Here is a 14,554-nt window from a genome sequence, read left to right as displayed (position 1 = left end):
TTTTATAGTACTTACTAATATATTTTATTGTATTTATTAATAACTTTTAAAGTATAATAAAAATATGATATAAAATAGAAGAATAAAATATTATATATATTAAAATTATAATAAAAGTATTAACAAATCCTATCAAAAAATATTAATAAGTAATTATTTTATTATACTGTTTAATATTTGTTATAGTATAATAAATATTTAAATATTAATTTGTAATTAAATATTTATAGTTTAAATATAAATATTTTTTTGTAGTTCTACAAAAATAATACATTAATTGTTTAATGATTTTATCAAGATGCATTAAAAGCTTCATTAATGTAATGTCTTCTAAAATATCGTGCTAATATATATTATAATATTAATAAGATAAAAGAGTTTCAAAACTCGAAACAATAGAGAGGTATTGTAACATTCACCCCAAAAAGAACATATATGTCCATAAGATCTTTAATCCCAAAATATATCAAACGGTCCAGCTTAGACATTCAGCGGAAGTCACTTTTAATGGCTTCATTGGAGTGGCCCCGGATAGATTTTATTAGATCGCTCCTCACCAAACACCAATTTCCTACATCAACCATCATCACTTCAGTTTTCAAGCACAAATCAATCCGTTCCATACTTGACATACACACCCCCTTGTAATGGCAGATAATGTGATTTCGTTTGTCCTAGATAACTTGTCCCAATTGCTAGCACGCGAAGCTAATCTGCTATTTGGCGTGGACGAGAAGGTTAGATCCCTTCACAGAGAGCTCAGAATGATAAACGAGCATCTCCAAACCCCTGAAGGTAAAACCAAGAAAGGAGTAGAGAAAGAAGTTCTTCGCCAGATCAGAGATGTCGCTCACGAAGCTGAGGATGTCATCGACACCTTTGTTGTCAAAGTGGCTATGCACAAGCGTCGAACCAAGCTGGGGAGGATGCTCCATGGTTTTGAACATGCAAAGTTGCTGCGTGATGTGGCTGAAAAAATAGACAGCATCAAAGCCACTGTCAATGAAATAAGAGACAACAAGATCAAGTTCACCGATGTCTTCCAACAAGAGAGTGGATCATCATCTTCAACAAGAGAAGACGAGAAGATGCGGTTGCTGCACAAGAGGAGAACAAATGTGGAGGAACATGATGTTGTCGGTTTTGTTGGTGAATCCAAGGCAGTGATCCAGCTGCTTAAGGAAGAGAGTTCCCAAAGCAATGTTGTCTCCATCATCGGTATGGGTGGCTTGGGCAAGACCACCCTTGCCCGAAAGGTCTATAACAGCGGTGAGGTGAAGTCATATTTCAATTGTCGTGCATGGGTTTATGTGTCAAATGACTGCAGAGTTAAGGAGCTTTTGCTTGGTCTCATCAAGTGTTTGATGCCTGACCCTGAATATGAGCATGGGAGGAAAAAGAAGGGAAGGAAACAAAAAGGTATGGAGAAACCAGGTGATCTCTCTAGCTTGAGTGTGGATGAACTAAAGCTCATGGTGCGAGATTTCTTGACCATGAAAAGGTATCTGGTAGTCCTTGATGACCTCTGGAGGACTCAAGATTGGGATGAGATACAAGATGCTTTTCCAAACGACAATAATGGTAGTAAAATACTAGTTACTAGCCGTTTGAAAGAGGTGACATCACGTACGAGTCCGTATCCTCGTTATTACCTTCAATTACTCGGTTATGATGAAAGCTGGGAACTCTTTTCCAGGAAAGTGTTTGGAGGAGAAGAGTGTCCTTCTGAAATAGAGAATCTTGGCAAACAAATGGTCAAAAGTTGTGGGGGTTTGCCACTCTCGATTGTTGTTTTGGCAGGGTTATTGGCAAAGAAGGAGAAGTCATACCGGGAATGGTTCAGAGTGGTGGGACATGTCAACTGGTATCTTACTCGAGATGAGACCCAAGTTAAGGACATTGTACTCAAACTCAGCTACGACAACTTGCCTACAAGACTAAAGCCCTGCTTTCTGTATTTTGGGATCTACCCTGAAGATTTTGAGATACCTGTAAAGCCATTGCTTCAAAGATGGGTTGCTGAGGGATTTATTCAACACTATGGGTCAAGATCTGCAGAGGATGTTGCTGAAGATTACTTGTATGAGCTCATTGATCATAGCTTGGTTCAAGCATTGCGAGTGAACTTTAATGGAGATGTAAAGGCATGTCGCATCCATGATCTTCTTCGTGATCTTTGCATATCTGAGAGCAAAGAGAACATGCTTTTTGAAGTTTGCACAGATAGTAACATTTTAGAGAGATCAAAACCTCGCAGGTTTTCTATCCAATGCTGCATGTATAGCTATGTTTCTTCAAGCAACAATGACCATTCATGTGTCCGCTCTTTGCTTTGCCTTGACCCACCAAGGTATTCTTTTACCCCCAGTGAGTGGAAATGGCTTTTTAAATTGTTCAAGTTGGTTAGAATATTAGATATTAAAATCAATATCATCAAAGTCCCTTCCAACTTAGGTTTATTTATCCATTTAAGGTATTTAAGAATATACCCAGAAACGGATACCTTGAATGTTCCAGATTCAATATGCACGCTTCAAAATTTACAAACTCTGGACATATACAGTAAATATCCGTTTGGGGTTTCAAATATATATTTCCGCAGTGGACTATGGAACCTCAAACAACTTCGGCATTTGAATAGTAATGGAATCATCGTCCTAAGTGGCCACCATCGTTCAAAAGTAGATGATCAAGTTATGTTGAATCTTCAAACCATCTCTTACATTAAATTCAATAGACGAATTGCATGCATGTTAGAGAAAGGAAAGTTTCCCAAGCTACGAAATTTGGGTTTGCAAATCTCCTCTGTCGACAAAGATAAGGTGCATGAGTTGTTGTCAAGCCTAAAACGATTAATTCATCTGAACAAGTTGCGACTTTCCTTTAAAATGAAAGAATGTAAGGGCCCAAAGCCCTCAAACTACTATCACATGGAACGGCAGATCGGTTGCAAGCCAATTGAATTATTACAGAGCCTGCAGCAGTTGCCATATCTGACCACATTAAAAGTTCACGAGGCTTTGGACCTTGCAACGTGTGATATTGCATTTCCTGCATGCATTACAAAACTAACGTTGACAGGCATTAGCTTCATGAAAGATGATGGGATGAATGCCATTGGTAATCTTACTAGACTCCGACTTTTGAGATTGCATGGAACAGGTGATTTTGATGATTATTTTGAGATTAATTGCACTGCAGGCACTTTCTCAGAGCTCCAGGGTTTTGAGATGCAGTCTCTGAGTATTCACAACTGGAAATTAGGCAATGGTGCAATGCCATGCCTTCAAAGCCTGCTTATCGGATATTGTGACAGATTAGACAATCTCCCAGATGAACTGTGGTCGTTAACTGCCCTGAGACAAGTAAAAGTTGTGGAACCCTCCCGGGCATTGTCTCTTGCGCTAGGAATGTTGGAAATGAAGGATGGATGTGACCTCATAATTAATTAGTGGTAACTATAGAATTTTGATGTGGAGATATTGAGTTTGAATCAAATTACATGTACTGTAAAATTCTTCGTACATTTTCATCCACCGAGTCATTCTGCACAAATATTACTATTCAGTTCCATTCGCATTGTCATGCTGATGTTTTCAGGTTTTACAATGCCACCAGTTTCATCCAAAACTTTTGTTGCTTTTACTTATCCACTTTCTCATCTGATAGTTGCTTGAATCTTCTCTCCACTTCTACTGCATATTACAATGAACATACAAACTCCCTTGTAAAGGGGCACTTTCTCTGTTTGAGTGTTCTTTTTTTTTTCCTAAGTCATATCACTTGTCAAGAGAATCCAGTACCAAGGTTATGTTATGGCATGCTTGAATTTGTATGTGTTTTAATATTTGAACTCTATTGATAGCCAGGTTTTGTCCCTTGTTTTCTCTTTTACATTTTAGCTTTTGGAACTCTAAAGCCAGCATTTACCATTTGGCCCATTCTGTTATGGCCTTTCACGCCATACTTTCACCAGAACTTATCCACCACTCAAAGATTTTCTTTGTCTTTATGTTGTAGAATTGTTTGGTTCCAGAATCCAGAGTGATTAAGTGATTATCCATAGCATTTATTTTTTTTAATTCTAATAGCAAACTATGCCTAAAGGCGAGGATCAATGCGTGGTTTGTATCATGAAATTTTTCTTCCAAAAATTTAAATTGATATTTGATGGGTACAGAGATATACATAGATGGTTTTATTTCTAATATAGGCTCTCTTGCAACTAAGATCAAACTTTATTCTCATAAAAGCTCCAATACTTGTCATTAAATAATCTCTTTGAAAAGCTTAAAATGATTGATAGAAGCATATAAATGGTTTTATATATTTGTTTGGAAAATGAGGGATCTCCCTTCTCAATATCAATTTCTGTCTTCTAAATTTATGCAAATCTCTCTCAGTCCGGCATAGGAAGATTTAAGTTAGGTTCATGTAAGCATTATCATTCAGCTAAACTATGAAGTAAAAACAGTCCTTCAGGATTTTCAGGGGATTGTTATGAAAGGATTATGTTCTATGTTACACACTTCACATATAATCGATTATAATAATAATAGATTTGGGCAACAAGTTTTCAAGTTTGTTTGCTAGGTTAGTTTGAAGTTTTTTTAGATACCTTATATCTGTTCTTGCACTGGTGCAGATAGTGTTAAGAAGACAGAACATCCTCATAAAGGTGAATATAATGCAAGAAAAGATGAAGATAAAAATGGATAGGAAATGAATAATGAAGAACATTGCCATTATGGTAAAGCTTTGAGAGGAAGCAAGACTTTGAGAATTAACTTGTGCAAATTCGTATTATTAATTGCAGAAAAAAAAAAAGACGAAAGCTGAATCATCAAGCTAGATAGTTTTATTCAATTATCCATGGTCATTTTCTCACGCCACCGAGGATTAGTGTAATTCAAGTTGTGTGTTAATGGCTTTACATTGTTCAAAGTTCAAACAGGTCTTTTAGGTTAGAACTAGGCAAGCTTACCAATAGGCTACCAATACCATTGTGTTTCGAGTATGCATTCATTTTTGTTAAATATATTAGGAAGAAGAGACACAAATACATTTCAATCATTTAATGAGTCACTCATGCACAGTATTTATACATTCGGCGGACACATTCACCCTCTCGGCCATTGGCGTGTAGCGTCGTTAGTTTGAATGGACACGTGGCTCTCTTTACTCCTTGCTGGCACGGATATTTTAAGTGAGGTGTCCCCTTAGTGCCAAATCAGAATAAACCATTTATTTTAATGATTAATTAAACAAAATTAATTAGAAACCATTCGTGGCACGTGTTACAACCATCCATACGAGTATGCCACGTGTCATTCCGCATCATTATACCATTACACATGGTCAAATCATAGAGTGGCACGTATTACTAACAACCCACATCATCAGGCTATGTCATCACGTCGTTAATGGAAAATGGATCAGAAACTAGTATGATGCATTTTCATCAATCTCAAGGACGTAATTAGTGCAATTAGAATCTTAAGAATGATTTTGGTGCACGACGCCAATTTCAAAGACCATTCTAAAATTTAATTACCTTTTGTTTCTATTGCAAGCTCGGTTTTCTCCTTCTATATGAATCTTAATTTTTTTCTCTTTTCGTTTTGATTCCTAATTTTTGCTCATTTGTTATTCCTATACTAATAAAAAAATGTGAGTTCTTTTTTTTAGAATACCAAATTTTACCTTTTCAAACAATCTGTATACATATATTTTAAGAAAATTAAATAAATAAAAATAAAAAATAAATTTAAAGAAAGAAACTTGATTAACAAAGACAAAAAAAATTGTATAAATTCATCATTTAAAGATAATATGTAAAAAAATTTTAAAAAATAAAAAAATATAATTATTTGATATATTTAAACTGACTTTTAAGAAAACTATAAATAAGTTTTTTATCAAACCAAATAATAAGATATGTGAATAAAAAAAAACGGTTCCATGTAAAATTAACTGCTGGTGAAATTTCACCATAATTTACTGCTGAGGCTGAGCTTATCCACGCGCACCTTTCTCACGAGTGTTCACAATCACTCTGCACGTGCCGTCAGAATTCGCACGTGCTCTCCGTCCCCTTCAAAGTTGAAATTCAATTCATTGATAATTTCATTTTCTTAAAAAAAATAATAACGATATATTATTAAATATACATATAAAATTAATTTATTTACAGTACATTAAAATAATAATAAAGAATAATTTAATTTTAATATAAAATATTTTATATGATCAATAAGTTCATCTATATTTTAGATTTTTGTTTATAAAATTAATATAAAAATAATTATTTTATTAATATAATATTAAATATATGATCAATGAGTTATAGTTTAAATGATATAATTTTTTCATACTAACTTTAAGAGGTCGCGAATTCGAGTCTCCCTATTTTCAGTAAAAAAATTATGACTACATTAAATTAAATTAATAATAATTTATACCGTATAACTAAAAATATATGTTAGATAATTAGTATTTATGTCAATACTATCAAATTTTTTAATATATTAATATTATAAATTATTAAGTAATATAAAAAATATTAATTTTTTTAAAAACTTTTTTCTCTTATTAATTAAATTTAAATTAAATAAATAAATTCTAAGTCACCAAAAAAAATTCTAAAACAAAAGAAGAAGAATGTTACGTGGCAAGACCTCTATAGAATCTACAAGCCCCAACAAGATATATATATATAGAGAGAGAGAGAGAGAGAGAGAATTGTGGGTTTTTCATTCTTGCACTTAGTTGCATATATTTACTCTGAAATTTAATTTTGCCGCATGAGCAAAAGTTAATCAAATAGAAGAGTGAAAGGAAATTCTTCTGAGGAAGAAAAGAAAAGAAAAAGAAAACCCATCTGAAACCCCCCGAAGAAATTCAGAGAGACAAAGGAGAGCGAGCACCATTTCAATTCTTAGTTCCCTATTTGCTTTCTTTTTTCTTTCACGGCTTCAGAGAGAGGAAAGACAAATTCATGAGCTGATGTGCTATCTATCAATTACTAACAAAATTGGAAAAGAATTCTTATAGGATCATATATATTTCGTTTTTCTGTATCTGCACTTTGAATTCGGCACTTTTGGTTGGTTGGTGGTGTCGTAGCAGAAAGCTAGAAACACTGATTTTCCGCAAATTGAAAGGACAGAAAACGGTTTTTAGGAGCTTCAAAACGGCGTCGTTGGAAGGCACTTAGCGCTTCTATTGCTACAACGCAAATGGCTGAACGCCCCTGAGGTTTTAACAATGCGGCGAACAATGCTTTCCAAGCAAGAAGTACGTGATTATCTATTTCTCTCAATCCATTCTTAGTTAGGGTTTTTATTTATACTATACTCATATTCATAATATGTAGTTCTGTGGGGAAGTTGTTTTGTTAGTTTGGTACTTGTTACGATAGGGTGGGATGATTCAGTATGTTCCGGTTAGGGTTGATTCCAGAACTTGGTTGAAATCTTTGCTTCTTTTTCGTGCCTAGTTTAGTGCTTACATAGCGTTTGTTCTTATGGTTGCTAGAGTTTGGATCGATGATAATTGTTAGTGTAGTTTGGAATTACCTTCTAGATGAGTTCAGCATTGCGAGTGTGTTTCTGTGGGTAAGGAGCTGAAGTTTAATCAAATATGTGAAGTAGCAACTGCATCTGGGTCTCATTGTAGTTTGATAATTTTTTCTTGATCATTTCTGTTTCTTTAATGATTTCTGACTACATTAGATGCTTTGATTTTAGTGAATGCTGAATTTCATGGGGAATATTTAACTTTGATGCTTCTTAAATTATATTGTTTATCATCTATTTGCCATTTATGATTTATTATCCACTATCAACTATTGTACTATACTTGGTGATGTTATCCTCTCTGTTGATGTTAAGCGATGACATTAAAATTAACAACCCACAAGAACTTTGTATGGCTTGACATATTTTTATTTTATGGTTAGTCAAGACCTAACAGCCAGCTAAAACTAGATATAAATAACGAAAAAGGATATCTTTATGCTTTGAAGGTCTCTTTTAATGGTTGATGGAACCTTGGCCTTGTAGAAAGAATTAGTGGGAGCTATATGACTAGTGAAATCTGCATCAAAGCTCATCTTTCTTTTAACATACTTTTTTATACATCAGGTATTACCTGAATCTGGAAAAAGAGGTGTGTCAAACATTCTATGATCCAGAACGCTGATATGAAACTCGAGTCAGGGACTTGTAACGTTTGCTCAGCTCCTTGTTCGTCCTGCATTCATCTTAGTCGAGCTCTCACTCGACCAAAGGCCAAAGAGTTCTCTGATGAAAATTGTCACTTGGGGGAGGCCAATCAGTTTTCTACGGATGAGGGTGATCAATCTTCTCGTAGGAGCAGAACTTGTGAAAGATTGAATCATGCTAGCAGTGAAACCGGTAACATGCTTAGTGTTAATTCCAGTCATGAATCTCTGTCTGAAAATGCTGAAAGCACACGAGTTTTATCAGAGAAGTACCGGGATGCCAAATTTTTAGAAGGTCTTGATGACAATGCTTCTTGTATCAGTAGAACCAGTGATGCTGATTTAATACCTGTTATTAATGGCAATACTGCTGTGCTTTCGACAAGAGTATATCCAAAGTCAGAATCAGATTCAGATAGTGATGTTGGTAATGTGAAAGACAAAAATCATAAAGTTCCAGTCCGTGATGGACTGCATGAGAAGCAAGGGGAGCAGGTTAAATCACCAGTCAAGCCTGAAGCTCACTCTGAAGATGAGAGTGATGACTCAGATGTTGAGCATGATGTGGGTACATTTGCTTTTATTGTTTGTTTACTTTTCTTTGAAATAGAGTTATGGAGATGAAAATTTTTACTGATCCTTTGGTGGTATAGGGTAGTGAATTGTAAATGTTAGTCTACTCACCTTAAAATCATTCTTGATCTTTCATATTCTCTTTATTCAAACTTCCATTTCTCTTGCAAAAATTGTGTATGCTGCTCACCATGAGGACAAGCATTCTTATGATTTCGTTAACTGGAAAATAGGTAAAAGTTTGTGACATCTGTGGGGATGCTGGTCGGGAGGAGCTGCTTGCAGTATGTAGCAGGTGCAGTGATGGTGCAGAGCACACGTAAGCATACGAACTGTTCATATTCACTCTTTCTTTTTAATCATATTCTGTATAACTCATTGAATAAAATGAGTCGTAATATTCTTATTTCTTTGAATCAGCTATTGCATGCGAGAAATGCTTGAAAAGGTTCCAGAAGGAGACTGGTTATGTGAAGAATGCAAGTATGCTCAGGAGACTGAAAATCAAAAGCTGGGTAAGAGTTAGGGAAATACAGGAGGATAGTTTTCTGCAGTTTTAAATTTCATCTCTCTAGTCTTTATGCTGTTTCACAATTATTTCTTTCTTTTACTGAATTTGCATTATATTGATGGCACTGTAAGCTATCAAGCACCCACATCTATTGCTGTGTATTAATGGATTTGTGGAATTTTATTGCAGGTAAAATTAATTCAACTGCACTTATCTCTGGAAAAAGGCCTCTTGAAAGTGAAGAATTGGCTAAGGCAGTAAAAAAGCAAGCTCTTGAGTCAAACATTGGGTCACCAAAGGGTTCAAGCCCCAAGAGAGTATTTCCACTGTCACGAGAGTCTTCATTCAAGAACCTTGATAAGGGAAAGTTGAAGTCTGGTTACCACAGCTCCATTTGTAATCACCCTGATGGCAGTGACAGAGAACTTGCTCGCTCTCTTTCAGCTGGTCCTCGAAGTCAAACAACAAAGAGTATGGATTTATTTTTATTTGCTCAGGACAATTCTACATTCCTAAGATATTTTTATTGTTTCTTTAAGTGGCTGTGGATTTGTTTTTAGGTACATTGTTGAAGTCAAATTCATTCAATACGAATTCCAACCCAAGAGTCAAACTTGTTGATGAAGTCCCGCAAAAGAAGAAAGGGGGCAGCGAACATGCTTCTAAGGATAGCGAGGCACCAAGGCAAATAATTAGCAAATCTACATCATTCAAATCATCAAATTTGAGCAGTTCGAATGCCACTGAATCAAAAGTTAAAATGCTTACTTCTAAGTCTGGAACAACACAGGACCTGAAAGGATCAAGACTAACAAAAGAATCTGACAGGAAATTTCTCTCTAGGGTTGATCAGCCTGTGGTTTGTTCAACCATTTCCAAACCTATAGGTGACCATAAGCTTTCTCCTCATGGTGAGACCAGTAAACCTTCTGCAGTTAACAATCGAGAGCGTAAGGTCAACCCAGATGTGAGATCAAATTCATTATCTAAGTCTAAGAATAATATAAACCGCAAGAGTTCGGCACCTTTATTTAGTGCAGGTGCGATCTTCATTGGAAACATGTTATTGCTTTGTGTTGATATTTTGTTTGATCCCGCAGGAGTTCCACTTATATTTTTAACATTGTTCTTTTCTGTGGCAATTAGCTTGTCTTGATATTTTAGTTTCAGTGTAGGAACTGTATCATCTATGAAACTGTATCTTATACTAGTTTCAGTGGGATAACATTTTGGTGTATTTTGTCATTTTGTGCTTGAAACTAAGAAACTACGTAATCTGCCAAGACTTCTCTTATTTTGTTCCTTAAATTTCAGAAAGAATAGCAACCAGTGGTGAAGAAACTCAATTGGATGGGGCGCCTCAATCAATAGAATTTTCAAATCAAATTGATAATGCCAAAGATAGTTCTATTGATCATGTGAGCTCTGGTCTTACTAATGCTTCTGGAAGCTCAATCTTTCACAAAAGTAAGGATTTTGGCCATGCAACAGAATGTCGTGGGGTTGCTAATAGAGAAGAATTCAGCCTCGAAGGATCAACCACTGCCCCAAACAGTTCAAAAGACAAGATACATAAAGATAATAGACTGAAAGCTGCAATCCAGGCAGCTTTGCTTAGAAGGCCTGAAATATGCAAGAAGAAAGAAGTACCTGATCGAACTGATGAATTTTCTACATCAGGCAGAGACTTGAATTCCGAAGTCAGTTCTCAGGATCAGTCGATTGTTATCAACACACGAAAGAATATTCTTTCTACTGAAGAAACAAAAGCGAGGCAGGAGATCCTTCACAACCCAACATTTGAAACTCCATCTTCCAATGGTTCGAAGCCAGTTAGCTTTGGTCCAATACAGCCAAGAAAGTTAGAATCTGTTGGTCCTGATCCTGGAAATCCTGTAGTGAGAGATTTCCAGAATCAAGCTTTGGCTGTCTCAAGTGTTCTTTCACAGATAGCAGTCTTTCCAGAACATCAATTCATCTGGCAGTATGTTAACATTCTGTGATAAGCTAGTTTCTCGTTATTCTAGATTGCTCTTGTTCTATTCCTTTTTAATGTTTAACTTTTAAGTGTGATCTACATGAACTTTGTTGTTCATGCAGAGGTGTCTTTCAAGTGCACAGATATGGAAAGCTACCTAACTTGTATACTGGAATTCAAGCACATTTATCCACATGTGCATCCCCCAAGGTTCTTGAGGTAGTGAACAAGTTTCTACCTGAAGTTTCCCTTGATGAAGTTTCTCGCTTGAGCACTTGGCCTTCACAATTTCATCAAGGCGGGGCTAGGGAAGATAATATCGCTCTTTACTTTTTTGCCGAAGACATTGAAAGGCAAGGATATGAATATTATTTTATTGACAGAGCTACGAATTTAATATATATTTCTTCGATTTTCTGTCTAGTAATTATTTAGTTATTCAATAATTTTTTGATTCAGTTATAGGAGACACTACAAGGGTCTACTGGATCACATGATTAGAAATGATTTAGCACTTAAAGGAAGTTTTGATGGTGTTGAACTTCTCATATTCCCATCTAATCAGCTTCCTGAAAATTCTCAGCGTAAGGACTTTTTATTGACTCTTGCTACAACCTATAGTTTGTACCACAACATAAGAAAACTTATTGTTTTAACTGCATTTTCTGCAGGTTGGAATATGCTGTTTTTCTTATGGGGTGTATTTAGAGGACATAGGATGAATAATTTTGACTCTGCAAGAAAGGTTTGTATTCCCAGTTTGAACGCGGTGCCAGTTGAGAAGGATTTTCCAACTTCTGTCATGAATTTGTCTGAAACCCACAGCTCACTGAAGCGGATGGATGAACAATCAATTGCTTGTGGTAGAACATGCAGTGCAGTTCTCCCTTCCACTTCCATAGGTGAAGGCCCTAATGTTTTCCATGGGGATTTTGATATCAAAGAAACTAGTGATGAGGCATGTTTGGCTTCACAAGTAAACTTACATAGGCAAGATAGTAGAATCAACACTGAATCTACATTGGAGATTCCTTCAAGCAGTGGTCAGTTGTGCCAAGAATTGCATTCCGCAGGTTCATCCCCGGTACTGTTTTACCCTTAAATGCTTAATTTGATATACTTGAAATTTTCTTTGCTAATTCTGCGATGTGACCCTGATCTATGAAATTTTTTAATTTCAAATGCTATTTTGATTTCCTATATTGTAGAATGTGTACAGTGGTTTATTTGGCGCTCCTAGCCTCCTACAATTAAGTTGAATTGCTGATGTTATAAAGTTACCAATCCTTAAATATTAAATCAAAGGGAAGATTAAATATAAGCATAATGAAGTTTTGGTATTAGAGACCATGTTGACAGTTATGAGTGCTGCTGCTAAGATGTTCTTGCTTTGTGCAGAAAGATGGACAGCAGAGAGTCCCCACACCTCCTGAAGCAATGAGAACACTTGTAAGTAACAGGATTGTGGAAACAAATAATGACTATGATATTTCAGTCAAGCAAGAGAACTCTCTGTCTTCAGGGATTCCTTCTGCCGAGAAACAAGAGACAGATGCTGCAAGCAATACCTCTGAAAATCAAATTTCAGAGAGAATTAACCATGATGAAGATCAACATAGGCCTAAAAGGAAACTGATAGAAGAAGATCTCAATATTAGCATAGAGGCAACGCTTCAAGAAGACCCATCTATAACAATCATAAACTGTCAGCAAACTAATGATAAAAAAGTTCAGCATATAGATGTTTCAAATGCAGTTTTGAAGGCTTCCACAGATAGTTATCAGAAATTGCCTTGGGATAAGGTGAATGGAAAATTGGAAGATGGAGAAAGTTCCAGCAAGAAGCTCAAGTCAGGTTTAACTGATATTTATGGAAGTTGTAGTTCAGGAGGTAGGGAATCTTCCAATGGCAGTTTTACGGCCCATGCAAACCATCCTGGTACCTTCTCTTCAGTTGAGAACCTTGGAACCATGGAAAGAACCTTCTTTCCTGTTGATTCGCATAAGAAAAATGACTCGCAATTGATGCTCAACGGCATGCCACTGGAGGGGTCTTGTGAGTATGAGGGTCAATTTCAAGTTGGGATTCCAAATCTAGAGCTTGCTTTGGGGGGCAAAATAAAACCACAGCCACTGCCAGTTCCAGCGCCGCCCCATAAGGGTATGTTCCCTTTTCTCGTCGGAGCTGTAGACAAGAAAAATAACCAGAAAAAACCACCTGAAGTAGTTGGGGATGAGCAAGAGGGCGACAACAGTGTTGCTGCATCTCTTTCCCTGTCTCTATCATTCCCATCATCAAATAAGGAACCTGTCAAACCTGCTCCAAAAGCTGAACATTCGACTGATGGGCATCATGTGAATACTCCGTTTCTCCTTTTTGGGAGATACACAGACAAATAAAATCTACCTAGTATATCTCTAATCTTGTACATTATCTGTTCCATATGCCTTTGATAAAAGCTATAGCCTATCATGTAGGACCCCTTAATCCACCTTCATGAGCTTCTAGAGTGAACAAGTGTGTTTTCTACTTTTCTTCCCTCCTTTACTCCTTAGTTAAATACATGTTTTTGGTATTATCTTTTTGGTTCAAAAACACATAGTTACGGCTGTTTGTATATATAGTGAGAAAATCAGCCGGCATAACTTCGGAAATATCAATAGGAGCTTGCGGATGACTTTCTTTTTAAATGACAAGGTTTCCTTTGTTCCTGACTTCATCATTGGTCTCTTTTTGCATTGCATATAATTGACCATCATCTCTGGTTTCCCCACTTGATTACTACTAGTAGTAGTAATAGATTAGCTAAATTCTTTACTGGGATTTCTTCTTGTATGACCCATTTAACGTAGCACCGATAACGTGTATGGTTTTTTATTTGAGCTAAGGGGCATTCTTTAAGCATGGATTTTGTTGAGGGTTTTTAAAATGAATAAACTATGGAATTTAAGGCATTTCAAAATACTGATGTTTTAATTATAATAAATATATATAATATATTTATTGAAATTAACTGCTAAAATTATTAGAATATTGGTATTTATTTATTTCTAAAATATTTAAAGATTTTCGTGAACTATAAATGATGTACTTGAAAGGTTCAAAACAAAAATAATTGAAAACGACAAATGAAGTTTAAAAAAAATTGAAAAGATTCAAAATTGGAAAATTCCATCAAAATTGGCTTGTAATGTGTATGAATGATTAAAATTTAGAATAAAGGATATTTTTGTCCTTGACCTTTTTTTTTTTTGCGGACATTTTCAT

At 35.6% G+C, this 14,554-nt stretch overlaps 2 protein-coding genes across 3 annotated transcripts; both read left to right on the top strand.

Annotated features, from left to right (window-relative positions):
* The first annotated feature begins 497 nt into the window (after nucleotides 1-497).
* Nucleotides 498-4,803, top strand: LOC130970779 (putative disease resistance RPP13-like protein 3). 2 transcript variants are annotated; one of them, XM_057896962.1, is made up of 2 exons: nucleotides 498-3,454; nucleotides 4,646-4,803. In XM_057896962.1, exon 1 carries the CDS (start codon nucleotides 648-650, stop codon nucleotides 3,450-3,452), a length of 2,805 nt encoding a protein of 934 aa, XP_057752945.1. In that variant the 5' UTR covers nucleotides 498-647; the 3' UTR covers nucleotides 3,453-3,454; nucleotides 4,646-4,803. The 2 variants fall into 2 exon arrangements, with proteins under 2 accessions (XP_057752945.1, XP_057752946.1); XM_057896963.1 differs by lacking the exon at nucleotides 4,646-4,803 and having other exon boundaries at nucleotides 498-3,120; nucleotides 3,202-3,609.
* Nucleotides 4,804-6,759: 1,956 nt separating this feature from the next.
* On the top strand, nucleotides 6,760-14,006 carry LOC130968408 (uncharacterized). Its single transcript, XM_057893662.1, has 11 exons — nucleotides 6,760-7,296; nucleotides 8,145-8,788; nucleotides 9,031-9,116; nucleotides 9,218-9,312; nucleotides 9,498-9,779; nucleotides 9,869-10,348; nucleotides 10,623-11,292; nucleotides 11,409-11,639; nucleotides 11,746-11,870; nucleotides 11,958-12,370; nucleotides 12,685-14,006. The coding sequence occupies exons 2-11, from the start codon at nucleotides 8,186-8,188 to the stop codon at nucleotides 13,684-13,686; spliced, it is 3,987 nt and encodes a 1,328-aa protein (XP_057749645.1). The 5' UTR covers nucleotides 6,760-7,296; nucleotides 8,145-8,185; the 3' UTR covers nucleotides 13,687-14,006.
* The last annotated feature ends 548 nt before the right edge of the window (nucleotides 14,007-14,554 follow it).

This window comes from Arachis stenosperma, chromosome 3 (assembly GCF_014773155.1).
Source record: "Arachis stenosperma cultivar V10309 chromosome 3, arast.V10309.gnm1.PFL2, whole genome shotgun sequence".
In the NCBI taxonomy this organism is placed as follows: Eukaryota; Viridiplantae; Streptophyta; class Magnoliopsida; order Fabales; family Fabaceae; genus Arachis; species Arachis stenosperma.
Note: the sequence above shows the minus strand (reverse complement) of the source record. Positions and strands in the feature narration are given on the sequence as shown.